Source organism: Dendrobates tinctorius, unplaced genomic scaffold (genome assembly GCF_039654945.1).
Source record: "Dendrobates tinctorius isolate UK_male_01 unplaced genomic scaffold, ASM3965494v1 ptg000060l, whole genome shotgun sequence".
Lineage (NCBI taxonomy): Eukaryota > Metazoa > Chordata > Amphibia > Anura > Dendrobatidae > Dendrobates > Dendrobates tinctorius.
The window spans coordinates 37,449,703-37,466,322 of record NW_027361728.1 but is presented as its reverse complement, the minus strand read 5'-3'; the positions used below and the strand labels follow the sequence as shown (position 1 = coordinate 37,466,322).

The following is a 16,620-nucleotide window of genomic DNA, read 5'->3' as shown; positions in this document are numbered from 1 at the left end:
CCTTTGCCAACCAAAGTTGGCTATCTTGTCATGGTCTCTATTTTTAGCTTTAGGCCACAGGTGTGTACCTGGTTGTGTTTTATGCAAAGTATTTAACCTTTTAACAAAAGTTGTGTACATTGTTAGGAAATCACCAACAATAAACACAACTTTTCAGGTGAAATACTTTGCTTCAAACACAACCAGGAACACAACTGTGGCAAAAAGCTAAAATTTACCCACAGTTATATACCTGGTTTTGAATACCTTTTTACCTTTTAAATACCCTGTATTTAACCTTTTTTTTAAACATATTTCGCCGCAGAAAGAAATGACAGACAACCAGTGTAAACAATAATTTAACTTTTATTTAAAATATTTTTTTTTGTGTAAACTGTTTTTAAAAAGTTAAAAAAACTTTTTTAATAAAGGTTTGAAACCAACCAAATGGCCATTTTTATTACAAAAAAAACATTATAACTCGGTGTAGTGTGGGGTGGAAATACTGCTGGAGGGGCTGCGGGACACTTCGACAATGGGAGTGTGGAGAGAGGACTGGGATCGTGGTGGGGAAGGAACAGTTAGAGGTGATGGTGTGGAAAAAGCTACAGAATGGGTGGACATGTGGGAGGCAGAAGAGGTGGTGGGCGGTGGAGTGGAGGGTTGGGCAGGGACTGTAGGAGCAGATGATGTTGATGGAAAGTGGTACGGGGAAGGAGTTTGGTACGGGGAAGGAGTTTGGTACGGGGAAGGAGTTTGGTACGGGGAAGGAGTTTGGTACGGGGAAGGAGTTTGGTACGGGGAAGGAGTTTGGTACGGGGAAGGAGTTTGGTACGGGGAAGGAGTTTGGTACGGGGAAGGAGTTTGGTACGGGGAAGGAGTTTGGTACGGGGAAGGAGTTTGGTACGGGGAAGGAGTTTGGTACGGGGAAGGAGTTTGGTACGGGGAAGGAGTTTGGTACGGGGAAGGAGTTTGGTACGGGGAAGGAGTTTGGTACGGGGAAGGAGTTTGGTACGGGGAAGGAGTTTGGTACGGGGAAGGAGTTTGGTACGGGGAAGGAGTTTGGTACGGGGAAGGAGTTTGGTACGGGGAAGGAGTTTGGTACGGGGAAGGAGTTTGGTACGGGGAAGGAGTTTGGTACGGGGAAGGAGTTTGGTACGGGGAAGGAGTTTGGTACGGGGAAGGAGTTTGGTACGGGGAAGGAGTTTGGTACGGGGAAGGAGTTTGGTACGGGGAAGGAGTTTGGTACGGGGAAGGAGTTTGGTACGGGGAAGGAGTTTGGTACGGGGAAGGAGTTTGGTACGGGGAAGGAGTTTGGTACGGGGAAGGAGTTTGGTACGGGGAAGGAGTTTGGTACGGGGAAGGAGTTTGGTACGGGGAAGGAGTTTGGTACGGGGAAGGAGTTTGGTACGGGGAAGGAGTTTGGTACGGGGCAGGTTGCTGGAAGTGGGGAGATGTCTGGTACTGGGGAGGTTGCTGGTACTGGGGAGGTTGCTGGTACTGGGCAGGTTGCTGGTATGTAATAGGAGGGGGAGGATGGAAAGTGGCTGGAGGGGGTGCAGGTGGAGGAACTACAGTGGTGGGAGGTGGAGGTTGGGAGGTAACCTGCTGTAGAGCACCGTGGCACAAATGCATTACATGCATCTGCTGGGTAGGAGATAGTGTTGCCATGCGCTCCACAACAGACCTGAAAAAGGTGTGGTTTGGCGAAGATCTTGCTTCTGAATGCATGGTTTGCAGAAGTGTCTTCACCTCCAGAATGCTGGAGTTGATCTGCTGAAAGCCTGCGGAGATTTGCTCTGACAAGACTTTTAGACAGTTCTGGAAAGATGCATTCAGATGCAAGAACTCTGGCGCATAACTCTTTTCCTGACCCCTCTGCCGCTGCCGCCCAGTACCCGCAGGTGTACTAGAGGTGGCAGGGGCAGAAGGGTGGGGTAAAGGCAAAGCGATCTCCTCACCAGCAGCTTCATGTAATGTAGGCGGCCACGATGCTCCTGTGCTGGTGGATGGTACAGATGGGTCGAATGTGTGGGAAGGCTGGGAAGGTGCAGATGTACTGGGGCGGTCGAAGTGTCCCTCGGTGCCGGTCTCCTCAGGGATCGCCTCAGAAGGGTCCAATTGTGCAGGCTCCCGAGTGCTGCTCACCGTGCTGTGGAATAAAGAGAAAAAAAAACAATTAAAATAGTGACATGGTATGGCCCTGGCTGAAAAAAAAAAGTTACATCTAAACATTTTTTTGTCACATGTGGTGTGTAATATTTACCTTCTGGTGAGCATTGTTTCCCGGAGGAACGACAGGGCTTGTGCGTACTTGTACTTGCTCCTGCGTCCTCCAGATCCACTCGGGGCCCGCATCTCTTTATTGAACTCCTTCTTGACCGCCACCGCTTCACAATTCTCTCCCCTGAAACGAGAAAGGACAAAGTGGTTAGTATACAACATCAGTGTTTCCCAAACTCCAGTCCTCATGGTCCCCAGGGGTCATGTTTTCAGGATTTCCAAAGTAAATAGAAATCCTGAACACATGATCCGTGGGGACCACGAGGACTGGAGTTCGGGAAACACTGGTTTAAATCAAGCAACCGGTACTGTATATACTTACGCTCTTTAATCTGGGCCCGAGCTTCGAGGTCCTCCCAGCGGTCCACAAGGAGCGAACAGATTTCCTCCCAGAGTCGTCGGGTAACGATAAGGTCAGCATGGCGGCGGTCAGCCATATTCCAGAGCGGCTCCCTTTCTCTGACGAGATCGATGAGGTGGTCCACATCGAGTCCTCCATCCTCACCGTCAGAGTCGGGAGCACGCTGTGAAGGCTGTTAAAGAAAAAGACAAAAATAACATAATTAGCCTCCACAAAAGAAATGAAATAAAAAGTGCAAAAAAACAAAGCAAAAATATTTATACTTACACGCTGGTGACCGCCGCGTTGCTGTCGCTGACGACCCCGGGAGGCACTGCGAGGACCTCTTGGCCGAGCACCAGATTGGGAAGACTAGAGAAGAAAACAAAAAATGTTATGTCTTTGGATGTAGGCATTTGTTTGCTGTGTGTGGTCTGCAGAACATTGTTTTCTATGTGTTGTGTGTAGTGTGATGTTGTGTTTCTGCGTTTGATGCAAAAAACTTACCAATTGTGAGCCCACTCCAAGTGTCTGTCCACCCCTTCCTTCTTCTTCTGGGAGCTCCTCTTCATCTTGTGAATCCTGTTTTGAAATAAAAGGCAATGAATAGACATATATTACAGAGATGATGGATTTTGGAAATAAAAACTTACCGTCAAACGCTGACGATGCGAGGGAGGGCTCCCAGAAGATGATGTGCTGTCTTCCTGGTGGCCACACTCCATGCCTGTCGGTGGTGTTCCAGCTGCTGCCATTGCTGCTGCTGCTGCATCTATTGGGCGGCTGTTGAATAAAGAGAAACAAAGGGCCAATGAATATCTTGATATTCAATAGCCCTAGTTTGGAGGAATGGGGGATTTGATAATTACCGTCTCTCATCTGCTGCTGGACTCCCCTCCCGTTCCTCAGCATGTTCCCTTTGCTGCTCCATTTGGGGTGGTGGTGGTGCTGATGGTGCTGCAGATGTCTGCTGCCTTCTCCTGGTTCTTGGCTTGGGTGGCATGTTGGGTGTGGCTGAGGGTTCCACTGTCTTGCTTTTATATATGTCTTGTGGGCAGAACTACTGAGCATGCTCAGACCAAAAAAACCGGATCCGGCCACCGGATCCGGCTGTCGCCGGATCAGGCGCATTGCGGCGCTCATAGGCTTTCATTGTATGAAAAAGCCGGACACGCCGGATCCGGCGTGTCCGGCTTTTTCGCCGGAGACAAAAAACGTTACAGTAGCCGTTTTTTTCAGACGCCGGATCGCGTCACATTGCCGGATCCGGCGAAAATCGGATGAAACGCATGGCCATCCGGCTCGATCCGGCTCTAATGCAAGTCAATGGGGGGGAAACCGGATCCGGCATTGCATTTCGCCGGATCCGGTTTCTGTCAAAAGCGCCGGATCGCGCCTGAAGGCGAAAACCTGATGTGTGAAAGAGGCCTAACAGAGTTTTACTGGCCAGGCATGACACCGGTGGATCCACCATCGGAGATTCCGTCCATTTTTTACAGAGGTCCGGGGCAAATAGATACCTTGCTTCGAGTGCCTTTTAACCCGAGAAACGCCTGTCTGGTCGTTCCCTGTGTCGCTGCACTATGTCCTCAAACTCAAGGTGAGAGGAAAAAATTCCGTGCGGCCGCTTCACTCGCTTAAACGCCACCTTATGTCCTGTTGCTGCTGCGGGATCATCCTCAATCCCCAAGGTCTGATTGACGGCTTCTATGAGGCTGTCCACTGCCTCATGTGACCCTGGAGCATCCAGGCCAAGGGGCTCGTCTGAGTCGAGATCTGAGGTCTGCTCGCTATCAACCACTGGCGATGGGGAGCGAGAAGCAGAACTTACAGATGCCAAAGCACCAGATGGACTGGGCGACACCGCGTGGATTCTCTTCCCCCGGGTCTGCCTGGAATGAGAGCGGCCCCTGCAGGCCAAAGGCTCTAGTGAGGTGGAGGTTCCCTCTAAGGCCGGCAAGCCACTGTTCTTGCCCCTATCTGGGGCCTCAATTGCCCTCGTAAGCGACGCCATGGACTGTGACAGTGATAGGGCCCACTCCGGGGGGTTCGGGACCTCAGTCGCAGTCGCAGGGGAGGGCTCCTGGGCGCGTTCGGACTCATAGGCTTCGCATAATCGCTTTCTCTGTGCCCGCGGAAACGCAGCCCGACAATAGATGCATGCAGCGTAAAAGAAACGTGTGCGTCTTTGCTTTTTCAGACATGCTGTATCTGTCCGCTGCTGGGGATGGGGGAAGGAGGTAGCACCTCGTTTTCCCTGTAGCGTGGCTTCTCAGGCAGCACGTACCCCAGTCCTATGCCCCCACGTTTCTGGACGCCTCCACACCAAACTCGCGCACCACCAGCTGTGGGGCGGGCCGCCAGCATATAAACCACTCCAGGGGCGGTACTTCCGGCTCTGCGGCCTAGCCGCGCTCCGAAGCCGGGACTAAATTTATCCACTGCCGCCCAGGCCTGGGGGGCGGGCCGCCGGAAGTGGCACGCGGCCCGGAGGCGGAACTTCCGGCCACGGCCTAGCTCCGGCTAAAGCCGCGGCCTCAATTTATCCCCCGCCCGCGACGGGGGGGGCCTTCCATGGCGCCGCAAAAACTGGCGCTACTTACTGGCGCGGGCTGCTCCGCACCGCGCTCTCCATCTGCAGCCACGCTCAGCCAAGAATGGCCGGTGGCATCCGCCGTCTAAGGGCTCCAGCCCGGATCTTCGCCACAGTAGCCCTCCCAGGCCCTCTCCTCACTGACGATCCTCTTCGGCTTCCCAGCTCAGGTATGTGAGGGGGCCTTGAAAAATAGGCACCCTAGCTCCATCTAACCCCTTCAGGGGATGAGGAGAAGGACCGTCCGCCGCCTTGCAGCACCGCAGTTTAAGCATTGGTGGAGCAGTGGGGGCCGCACGGACTAGTCTTGTGGCTCTGTACAGCCCATGGTTTCTATACCTAGGGGTGGTCAGGGCTAAGTCCGGCATCGTGTCCCACATCGAGGGAGAGGATACGTGGAGGGATACTCGCACATGCTCGCCCCTTGTTGGTTTGGGGAAATCGGACCCTTTCAATAGGATCCGTTGCTCCTGTCTAATCTTCATGGAAAAAAGTCTGGAGCAAAAAACCAGACGTGTGTCTCCATGGACACTAAGCAAAAAACTGATTTCCGCCCGCAACAGGGGCGAGGGTGTATATGGCGGAGGAGGAGCTAACCTCTTTTTTCCCCACTTAGTGTCAGCCTCCAAGCGGCAGAAGCATACACCCCACAGTATCTGTGTCCCCCAATGAGGCGAAGGAGAAAATGTCCTCTCCTTTGGCACATCCTGTTGCTGAGCTGTGTATCTAATCCTATCCTGTGTGATACCGTCTGCTGAGCTGTGTACATAATTCTGTCCTGTGTGATACTGTCTGCTGAGCTGTGTATCTAATTCTGTCCTGTGTGATACTGTTTGCTGAGCTGTGTATCTAATCCTGTTCTGTGTGATACTGTTTGCTGAGCTGTGTATCTAACCCTTTCCTGTGGGATACTGTCTCCTGAACTGTATACCTAACCCTACCCTGTGTGATACTGTCTGCTGACCTGTGTATCTAATCCTATCCTGTGTGTTACTGTCTGCTGACCTGTGTATCTAATCCTATCCTGTGTGATACAGTCTCCAGAGCTGTGTATCTATTCCTATCCTGTGTGTTACTGTCTGCTGACCTGTATATCTGATCCTATCCTGTGGGATACTGTCTGCTGAGCCGTGTATCTAATCCTATCCTGTGTGATACAGACTGATGACCTCCTGTGTGATAGTCTGCTGAGCCGTGTATCTAATCTTATCCTGTGTGTTACTGTCTGCTGACCTGTGTATCTGATCCTATCCTGTGGGATACTGTATGCCGAGTGGTGTATCTAATCCTATCCTGTGTGTTACTGTCAGCTGACCTGTGTATCTGATCCTATCCTGTGGGATACTGTCTGCTGTGCAGTGTATCTAATTGTATCCTGTGTGTTACTGTCTGCTGAGACGTTTATCTAATCCTATCCTGTGTGATACAGTCTGCTGAGCCGTGTATCTAATCTTATCCTGTGTTGCTGACTGCTGAGCCATGTATCTAATCCTATCCTGTGTTACTGACTGCTAAGCTGTGTATCTAATCCTTTCCTGTGTGATACTGTCTGCTGAGCCGTGTATCTAATCCTATCCTGTTGTCATGATCCAGGACGGGGTTTCGCTTTGGCCCGTCCTGGTCAGACTGGGGGTTAATTGTTCTCCCTCTCTCTGGCAGAGGGCGGCTATTTAATGTTCACAGGACCTAGCCGGTGTCAGTTATACTCCTGCCCTCGGCTGAGTTAGTTGACCTCTTGTATATGTGTGCCTTGTGCCTGATAACTTGTTGCTTGTTTGGTTGTGATCCGGTTTTGTCCCTGTTACGAGTTCTGCCTGCCCCTCTTGTACCGCACCGCTCTCTCGTGTATGACTCTCTGCTTGTGACTCGACTGCTCTCTGCTCGTCCCTTTGGTACCGCACCACCCTCTTGTGTATGACCTTTGGCTTTGTCTGACCTCCCGTCTGTTTACCCCTCCTGTACCTCGTTTGCCCGTACTGTGTATGATCTCCGTTTTGCCCGACTCTGAGTTTTCTACCTTCTCTGAAAGCAGGATGCTAAGCCCCGCCCCCTTGCAGTCACATGACCGTAGGTCCTGTGCCGGCTTGCTAAACTTCAGCGGTCAGGTCCTGTGCATCTGTACTTTCTGGCTGCTCTTGTCCCCAGGGGTCCCTACAGTGCGGGCGAGTCGCTGCTCAGCGGAGGCTGTACGCCGGCGCTGTCAGGATCCTGATACCTCTGTGATACTGTGCTGAGCTGTGTATCTAATCCTATCCCTGTGTTACTGACTGCTGAGCTGTGTATCTAATCCTATCCTTTGTGATACAGTCTGCTGAGCCGTGTATCTAATCCTATCCTGTGTGATACTGTCTGCTGAGCTGTGTATCTAATCCTATCCTGTGATACTGTCTGCTGAGCCGTGTATCTAATCCTATCCTGTGTGATACAGTCTGCTGAGCCGTGTTTCTAATGCTATCCTGTGTGATACTGGGCTCCCCCCTGAAGTCTGTGTCAGAGAGTGGTCTGTGTCAGCACGGTAATAAATTGTGTTTTTTCCAGCTTTACAGAAGGATGATAACACCATAGAAAAAAGAATAATAGGCCTCAGTTACCACAACTGTCCACAAGGAAAACTGTTGCTCATAGCAACCAATCAAAGCTAAGCTTCTTTTAAACCACTCTGGTGAAATTAAAGATTCTTAGTGATTGGTAGCTATCAATACATTTAATACAAAAATCTGATTTACTCAATAGGTTATTTTCTGATGATTGCTTTCATTTAAATTCTAACATTCCACATACAAAGTAACAAAATTACTGTATATACTCGTGTATAAGCTGACCCGAGTATAAGCCGAGGCACCTAATTTTGCCACGAAAAACTGGGAAAACTTATGGACTTGAGTATAAGCCGGGTAATGCTTTGTCCCTTCATCCCTGTCCTTGTCTGCATGGCTCCTTATTTCCCATCCTTGTCTGCATGGCTCCTTATTTCCCATCCTTGTCTGCATGGCTCCTTATTTCCCATCCTTGTCTGCATGGCTCCTTATTTCCTATCCTTGTTTGCATGGCTCCTTATTTCCCATCCTTGTTTGCATGGCTCCTTATTTCCCATCCTTGTCTGCATGGCTCCTCATCCCTATCCTTGCATGCATGGATCCTCATCCCTATCCTTGTATGCAAGGTTCCTCATCCCTGTCCATGGCCCCCATGAGAAAAGCATAAAAAAAAAACCTCCTACTTGCCTTCACTGCGCGCCCTCGCAGCATTTTGTTCCGATGCCAGCAGCATCTGCGGCCGAACGATCATGTGTCCCCGCTCATTAAGGAATGAATATTCACTTCTCTCCACGCCTATGGGAGTGGAGAGAGGTGAATATCCATTACCTTAATGAGCAGGCACCTGTGATCACCCGGCAGCTGCGGCTGTAACTGTGCGCGCTATAAGAGAAATGAATATTCATTGCCAGTGCAGTGAATATTCATTTCTCTTTAGCAGCGGGCACAGTTACAGACGCAGCCGCCGGCTCCTGCCTCTGTCACCCGCTGAACCACCGATCCCCCTCCCTCGCCGTCTTTCCGGGACAATGCCTCGTGTATAAGCTGAGAGGGGCGTTTCCTGCACACAAAAATGTGCTGAAAAACTCGGCTTTTACACGAGTATATCTGGGTAGTTATTGTATACACAATTAACACCGTGAAGGGAAGAAAAAAATCAGCGTGAAAAACGAGGTAAGAAAAAGATGTAAATTAGCTCCATGGGGCTAATCCTTGTACCCATCTGCACCACATTCATGAGAAAAATCCAAATGCCAGCCTTGGATTTCTACCACAGATCCTCCTATAAAATACAAATCAAATTTAATCCTCACTAACTGCTATGATCTCAGACAGTCATGTTTAATTCAGAAATTCTGCCGAGTTTCAGGGCGAAAATACTCTGATAGTGGTTGGAGACAGACTGCTGTAGACTAGTCGGACCGGAGGGTTCCCAGCAGCTTCTCCCCACTCACTGACCTGCAGTAACAGGTGTCTGCATATTCGTGCACTAGTCACTCCAGGTCAGTGGACAGTGAGAAGGCGCCGAGTACCCGCCTGTCTGACTAGTCTACAGTGCGTCTCGGTCCCTTGCAGCTGTTAACGTATGTTTTTCCTGAAACGCAGCATCAGACATACCTGTCGGAGAATTCTTCTACTTTTTCGTATTGTGCTTATTAAGGCTTTCTAATGAGATGCAATAAAGAACTTATTTTATTTAGGCATGGATCTGGATCACAGTTTCTATATTAAGTTGGCTGACCATTAAAGAGAAACACAAGTGAAGATGTCTATTGTACTCAGGGATCTTAATCTGTTATGTCAAAGAAATCCCCAAAACCACTATCAGCACTTGGACTTCCCTGCTCCTATACTCACCCCCAAAGATATACCTTGTCTAGAAATATAAGCCCTATCACGATTTTACAAGCATGCTTGAAATATAAGCCCTACTCCAAAGATAAGCCCTAGCTACAGACAGGACAGGGGATCATTTCTATTCCTAGGTTAAAACTGCTTAAGGACCATGTCACCAAAAGACCTTTAACTGCAGGAGTCTACAGGACCGAAAGGGAAGACAGGCTTTAGGGTTGGCGATAGGGGTATAAGGAGGGCAAACTAGGCAATTTCTCAGGGCAACACTCACTTAGAGGCCCCCAGCATTTCTATTCTCAGGGTAAGACTTAGAGACGTTTGGAAACATCCAAGGTCCTTAACTGCAGGAGTCTAGAGGAACTGAGGAGAAGACAGGCTGGTATGTACCACATAAGCAGTGTGTGAATATTTAAATGTGCAGTGTGTGTCTATGTGTACACGTGGACGTGCAGTGTGTCTGTGTGTACACACGTGTATGTGCATTGTGTGTCTATGTGTACACATGTATCTGCAGGATATGTGCAGTGTGTGTGTACATGGATATGTGCAGTGTGTGTGTACACGGATATGTGCAGTATGTGTGTACACGGATATGTGCAGTATGTGTGTACACGGATATGTGCAGTGTGTGTGTACACGGATATGTGCAGTGTGTGTCTGTGTGCACACATGTATGTGCAGTGTGTGTGTGTCTGTACACACGTGTATGTAGCCTGTCCTGAATGCTATCTCTGTGTTTTCAACTCTGCAAGCTTATTTCTGGTATATAGTTATTTCAACTTACTCTGCTTGTCCCCTTATGTTGTGAGGTCAAGAAACTTTTCAAAGTGCTTTATGATCCATGTAGTGCTGGACATGTGTTTATTTGACCACAACATTTTATTGGGTCCTGGTGTCTCAATTTAGTGTGATTGATTAACGAGAAGGGAGAGAGCAAAAAAAAAAAAATCTTAGCCTTAACCTCCTATATATTCAGACATAGCTTGGGGAGGGCATTTATGCAGGGGGCATTTATGCACATGTAATCTAAGTACATGTATCAAAGTACTGGCAGTTATAACATGGCAGTTAGACAAGGCAGGAGACAGGTAAGACAAATAAATAAATCTATTCCCTGTACATTTGGATTACAACAAATATATACCATATGCATTTGTGTAATTTATGTCCTGGCCGCTGCATTCACACACAACCACCACCCAGCCATTAACTCTCTACACTCCATCCATATCAGCCCCTCGCTCCTTTCCTCTCCTATGTATAGCACTCACGCTCTTTTCACATTGCTACACAGCACAGATCCAGTCAGTCCCACCATTCAACATAAGAGACGCTCTCACAAATCACTTAACCATCTGCTCACTCTTTCTATCCTCCTTCTCCTAGTCGCAGGAGACATTGCTCCCAACCCTGGCCCCCCATGTTATAGAAAGTCAAACCCCCCAACTGCTACACTCAGAAACCCCTCTAATCTTATCAATATTCCCTGCCTGCCATCTGTCTCTCTTAATTGTGCACTTTGGAATTCTCGCTCAGTGTGTAACAAACTCTCCTTCATCCATGACTTTTTCCTTTCTAATTCTCTTAACCTCCTGGCTCTTACTGAAACCTGGATCCAGCAGTCAGACACTACTGCTGCTGCTGCTCTTTCATACGGGGGACTACACTTCTCTCATACCCCAAGATCAGACAATAGAGCAGGTGGAGGCGTTGGTCTGCTCCTATCACCAAAATGTACATTTCAAGCTATCCCTCAACTACCCTCCCTGGTCTTCCCTTCTTTTGAGGTCCATGCCGTCAGACTTTACACCCCCTTCTCCATGCGAGTGGCGGTGGTGTATCGTCCTCCTGGCCCTTCCCATCAGTTCCTGGATCATTTTGCCACTTGGCTTCCACATTTTCTCTCCTGTGACATCCCTACCGTCATCATGGGCGATTTCAACATCCCCATTGCTCTTCCCCTCTCACCATCTGCTACTCACCTTTTATCTCTAACCTCCTCATTTGGCCTTTCGCAGCTTACTAATTCTCCAACGCATGAAGACGGAAATTCCCTTGATTTGGTCTTCTCTCGGCTTTGTGCAGTGGATGATTTTGCAAACTCCCCTCTCCCGCTCTCTGACCACAACCTTCTTTCATTCTCTATCAAGAACTGCCAGGCTGCTCAGGTCACCCCCACTGTCCAGACTTATAGAAACATACAGGCCATTAATACCCAGAAACTTATGAAGAACTTGCAGTATTCATTGGCCCCTATCTCCTCCCTCTCATGTCCTGATACTGCATTGAAGCATTACAATGAAACACTTCAAAGTGCCCTGGATGAATTTGCACCCCCTATAAATAGAACACCACAATGCAGACGGCAACAACCCTGGCACACAGTGCAAACACGTTTCCTGCAGCGGTGCTCCAGGTGCGCCGAACGTCTGTGGAGAAAATCCAATCTACACGAAGATTTCATCCATTATAAGTTTATGCTTAGAACATACAACACTGCCCTTCACCTCTCCAAACAAGCCTATTTCAACACCCTCATCACGTCACTGTCCAATAACCCGAAACGTCTCTGACACTTTTCATTCTCTACTCAACCCAAGAGTACAGGCCCCAACCACGGAGCTCCGAGCTGACGATCTGGCCAATTACTTCAAAGAAAAACTTGACCAGATTCGACAGGAAATTATCTCCAAATCCTCTCATACCATGCACTGTCCTCCCTCCCCCACTGCATCTAGCTCACTCTCTGATTTTGAACCAGTCACAGAAGAAGAAGTAAGCAGGCTCCTTGCATCTTCTCGCCCAACCACTTGCACCAGTGACCCATTTCCGTCACATCTGCTCCAGTCCCTTTCCCCTGCTGTCACCCCTCACCTAGCTAAAATATTTAACCTCTCTGTCTCTTCTGGTATTTTTCCCTCCTCATTTAAGCATGCTATCATACATCCACTACTTAAAAAACCATCCCTCGACCAAAACTGTGCCGCTAACTATAGACCTGTCTCTAATCTTCCCTTCATCTCTAAACTCCTGGAACGCCTGGTCCACTCCCGTCTGATCCGCTATCTCTCTGATAACGCTCTTCTCGACCCTCTCCAATCTGGTTTCCGCTCTTTACACCCTACTGAAACTGCCCTCTCTAAAGTCTCTAATGATCTGCTAACAGCTAAATCAAATGGTCATTACTCCATGCTAATTCTCTTGGATCTCTCTGCAGCATTCGACACTGTGGATCATCAACTCCTCCTCACTATGCTCCGTTCCATTGGCCTCAAGGACACCGTTCTCTCATGGTTCTCCTCCTATCTCTCCGACCGCTCCTTTACTGTATCTTTTGCTGGTTCCTCCTCTTCTCACCTTCCCCTTACTGTTGGGGTTCCTCAAGGATCGGTTCTAGGCCCCCTCCTCTTCTCCTTGTACACTGCCCCTATTGGGCAAACAATCAGTAGATTTGGTTTCCCGTACCATCTCTATGCTGATGACACCCAATTATACGCTTCTTCTCCTGACATCACGCCAGCCTTTCTAGAAAACACCGGCGATTGTCTAAACGCTGTGTCTAACATCATGTCCTCACTATATCTGAAACTGAACCTGTCAAAGACTGAACTCCTTGTGTTTCCTCCCTCTACTAATGTACCTATACCCGACATTGCCATTTCTGTGTGTGGTTCCACTATTACTCCCCAGCAACAGGCCCGCTGTCTTGGGGTCATACTTGATTCCGAGCTTTCCTTTGCCCCCCACATTCGATCACTGGCTCGCTCTTGTCATCTGCACCTTAAAAACATTTCTAGAATCCGACCTTTTCTTACTTTTGACTCTGCAAAAACTCTTACTGTTTCTCTTATTCACTCTCGTCTCGACTATTGTAACTCTCTTCTAATCGGTCTCCCTCTTACCAAACTCTCCCCTCTCCAATCTGTCTTGAATGCTGCAGCCAGGATCATATTCCTCACCAATCGTTACACAGATGCCTCTACCTTGTGCCAGTCATTACACTGGCTACCCATCCACTCCAGAATCCAGTACAAACTTATTGCCCTCACCCACAAAGCCCTCCATAGCTCAGCACCACCTTACATCTCCTCCCTTGTTTCAGTATACCACCCTACCCGCACCCTCCGTTCTGCTGATGACCTCAGGTTAGCATCCTCAATAGTCAGAACCTCCCACTCCCGTCTCCAAGACTTTACACGTGCTGCGCCAATTCTTTGGAATGCACTTCCCAGGTCAATACGATTAGTCCCCAATCCCCACAATTTTAAGCGTGCCCTGAAAACGCATTTATTCAGACAGGCCTATCGCCTCAACACATTAACCTAATCTATCCCTGTGTGGCACAGCCAAAAGTTTTACCATAACCAGGTTCCCCGCATCATGTTCCCACATGCTTTATGCATCTATCAGCCCTCTGTGTCTGTACTGTTACACACTTAACATTATGGCTGGTCCATACAATCAGGGCAACTGTTACCACCCACCTTTCGTGTCTCCCTTTTTCCCTCATAGACTGTAAGATTGCGAGCAGGGCCCTCATTCCTCTTGGTATTTTGTTATAATCTACTGTATGTGATTATTGTTATGATGTAATGTCTATTGTCTGTACAAATCCCCTCTGAAATGTAAAGTGCTGCGGAATATGTCGGCGCTATAGAAATAAAATTTATTATTATTATTATTATGTGCATTGTGTGTTTTTGTACACACGTGTATGTGCAGTGTGTGTCTATGTGTACACATGTATCTGCAGTGTGTGTGTACATGTGTATGTGCATTGTGTGTCTGTGTGCACACATGTATGTGCAGTGTGTGTTTGTACACACGTGTATGTGCAGTGTGTGTTTGTACACACGTGTATGTGCAGTGTGTGTTTGTACACACGTGTATGTGCAGTGTGTGTTTGTACACACGTGTATGTGCAGTGTGTGTCTATGTGAACACATGTATCTGCAGTGTGTGCGTGTGTACATATGATTTTATTTGAATAAATGATTTTTTTGTTCAAGAATAAATGTGGACTACTGTTAAATGAAAAAAAAAGCCATAAGCCATCTTTCAGAACAAAAAAATAATATAAGATGCGGTCTTATTTTTGGAGAAACACGGTATTTTGATACCTCATTATGATTACTAAACAAAACGTGCTTAAGTTACACTACAAGCTTTTAGATATTAGTTGCTTGTCATTGCTTGATATTAGTTGTTAAAGTCATTTAAAAAAAAAATAATTGAAATATTAACACCGCTATCATCTGGGTAATGAATCGGAGAGCTACCATTATTTTTACCCTTACAATGAAGAGACATAATTACTTACTGGTAATGGGATTCTTCACAACCCATGACAGCATCACAGAGAGAAGGGATCCACACTTCAAGGATAGGAAATCTTCAGGGTAAAAGGGCAGCACCTCCCCACGCATCAGTTGGATTACAAAGAATGAGAGGGCCTCCAACAATATTAAACACCCACACGACATATTTTCCTTAAGCACCAAGTAACCTCACACCTGAAATGAACTACTGTTCACCCATACAAGTGACAGGAGGGAATATAAGGCTGCTGTCATGGGTTCTGAAAAATCCTGTAAGTAATTATATTATTCTCTCATACATGCCAGCACCATGGAGATTATTACAAATAAATTAGCATTCAGGGAGGGTCGACAGCTACCAAAGGGGATATCAGAAAAGGAGGTCAAAACCAGTATTTATAAAAAGTAGAGGGAGAGGACCAAGTCGCTGCCTTACATATCTGCTCAATGGACAAGTCCGCTCTCTTCGCCAAAGAGGTTGCAACTAGGGTTGATCAAATAGCTTTGGATATGGTAAGCCCTTGTTCCGAATAGCTGCATCGGGAACCCAGATAACTGGAGCGCTCCGGATGATCAGCGCCACAGCTGTATGTGTCGCGGTTGTATGACAGTCACAACACATGCATCAATAGCCTGTTCCATGCATGTGTTGTGACTGTCACACAGCCGCGACACACATGCAGCTACGGCGCTGAACAGCTGATCATCGGGAGCGCTCCAGGTATCCAGGTTCCTGATGCAGCTATTCGGTAAGCGCTATAGCTATTCGGATAAGCTCTTATCCAAGGTTAATTGATCAACCCTAGTTGCAACAGTTCTTGTGGAGTTAGCTGTTAGGCTGCGTTCACACGTTCAGGTTTTTTTGCGGCGTTTTTTACTTCGCGATTTTGCCGCGAAAACAAAAAAAAAAGCATCCCATGCAGTCCTATGGGATTCTGCAATGCTGTGCTAATGCTGCGGATTTTCCCGTGGCTGAATCGCATTGCGGAAAAATCCGCTTAATGCTCATTAATTTGCGGAATCGCGGCAATTCCGCCCCCATAGGAATGCATTGTTCTGCTTATTTTCCGCATGTGGCTGTGCAAACCATGCGAAAAGTAAGCAGAACATTTGCGGATGGTACCCACGGTCCGGAGGAGAGGAGACTGTCCTCCGGGCTGTGGGTACCATATCCCTGTAAAAAATAGAATTAAAATAAAAAAATCGGGTTATATTCACCTTCCGACATCCCGCGCAGCGTCCCTAGGCTTCAGCAATACACGCGGCAGCTCCCGTTCCCAGTAATGCATTGCGATGACCTTTGCTGACGTTGCATCTCGCGATGCTGTAACGGTCTCGCGAGACCGCGACGTCATCAAAGGTCATTGCCGCAATGCATCACTGGGAACGGGACCTGCCGGAGCATCACAGAGGCCTGGGGACGCTGTGCGGGACGTCGGAAGGTGAACATAACACGACTTTTTATTTTTTATTATTTTTAGCATTAGATCTTTTTACTACTGACGCTGCATAGGCGGCCTCAATAGTAAAAAGTTGGTCACACTCGTCAAACATTATGTTTGACGAGTGTGACCAACCTGTCAATCAGTTCTCCAAGCGATGCTACAGATCACTTGGAAAACGCTAGCATTCTGCAAGCTAATTAGGCTTGCAAATCGCTAGTTTTTCCGCGAGAAAATTGCGGGAATTTAAAATGCGATTTTCCAGCGGAATGGA

General features: G+C 48.0%; 2 protein-coding genes across 14 annotated transcripts in view; both read right to left on the bottom strand.

The window, feature by feature from the left end:
- Window positions 1–16,620, bottom strand: part of TNIK (TRAF2 and NCK interacting kinase) — a 398,627-nt gene that overhangs the window by 197,210 nt on the left and 184,797 nt on the right. The window lies entirely within an intron of this gene.
- Window positions 144–15,547, bottom strand: LOC141092572 (uncharacterized). Of its 2 annotated transcripts, XM_073578852.1 has the most exons (3): window positions 2,585–15,547; window positions 2,246–2,386; window positions 144–2,131 (listed from the first exon to the last, which is right to left on the bottom strand). In XM_073578852.1, the coding sequence occupies exons 2-3, from the start codon at window positions 2,335–2,337 to the stop codon at window positions 454–456; spliced, it is 1,770 nt and encodes a 589-aa protein (XP_073434953.1). In that variant the 5' UTR covers window positions 2,338–2,386; window positions 2,585–15,547; the 3' UTR covers window positions 144–453. The 2 variants fall into 2 exon arrangements, with proteins under 2 accessions (XP_073434953.1, XP_073434952.1); XM_073578851.1 differs by lacking the exon at window positions 2,585–15,547 and having other exon boundaries at window positions 2,246–2,471.

Bases quoted from the DNA above. Each gene is read 5' to 3' on its own strand.
- LOC141092572 (XM_073578851.1), bottom strand. From the start codon at position 2,451: ATGAGGACTGGAGTTTGGGAAACACTGATGTTGTATACTAACCACTTT. The intron at 2,132-2,245 runs GTAAATATTACA...TTTATTCCACAG, and splicing joins GAAACAATGCTCACCAGAAG to CACGGTGAGCAGCACTCGGG.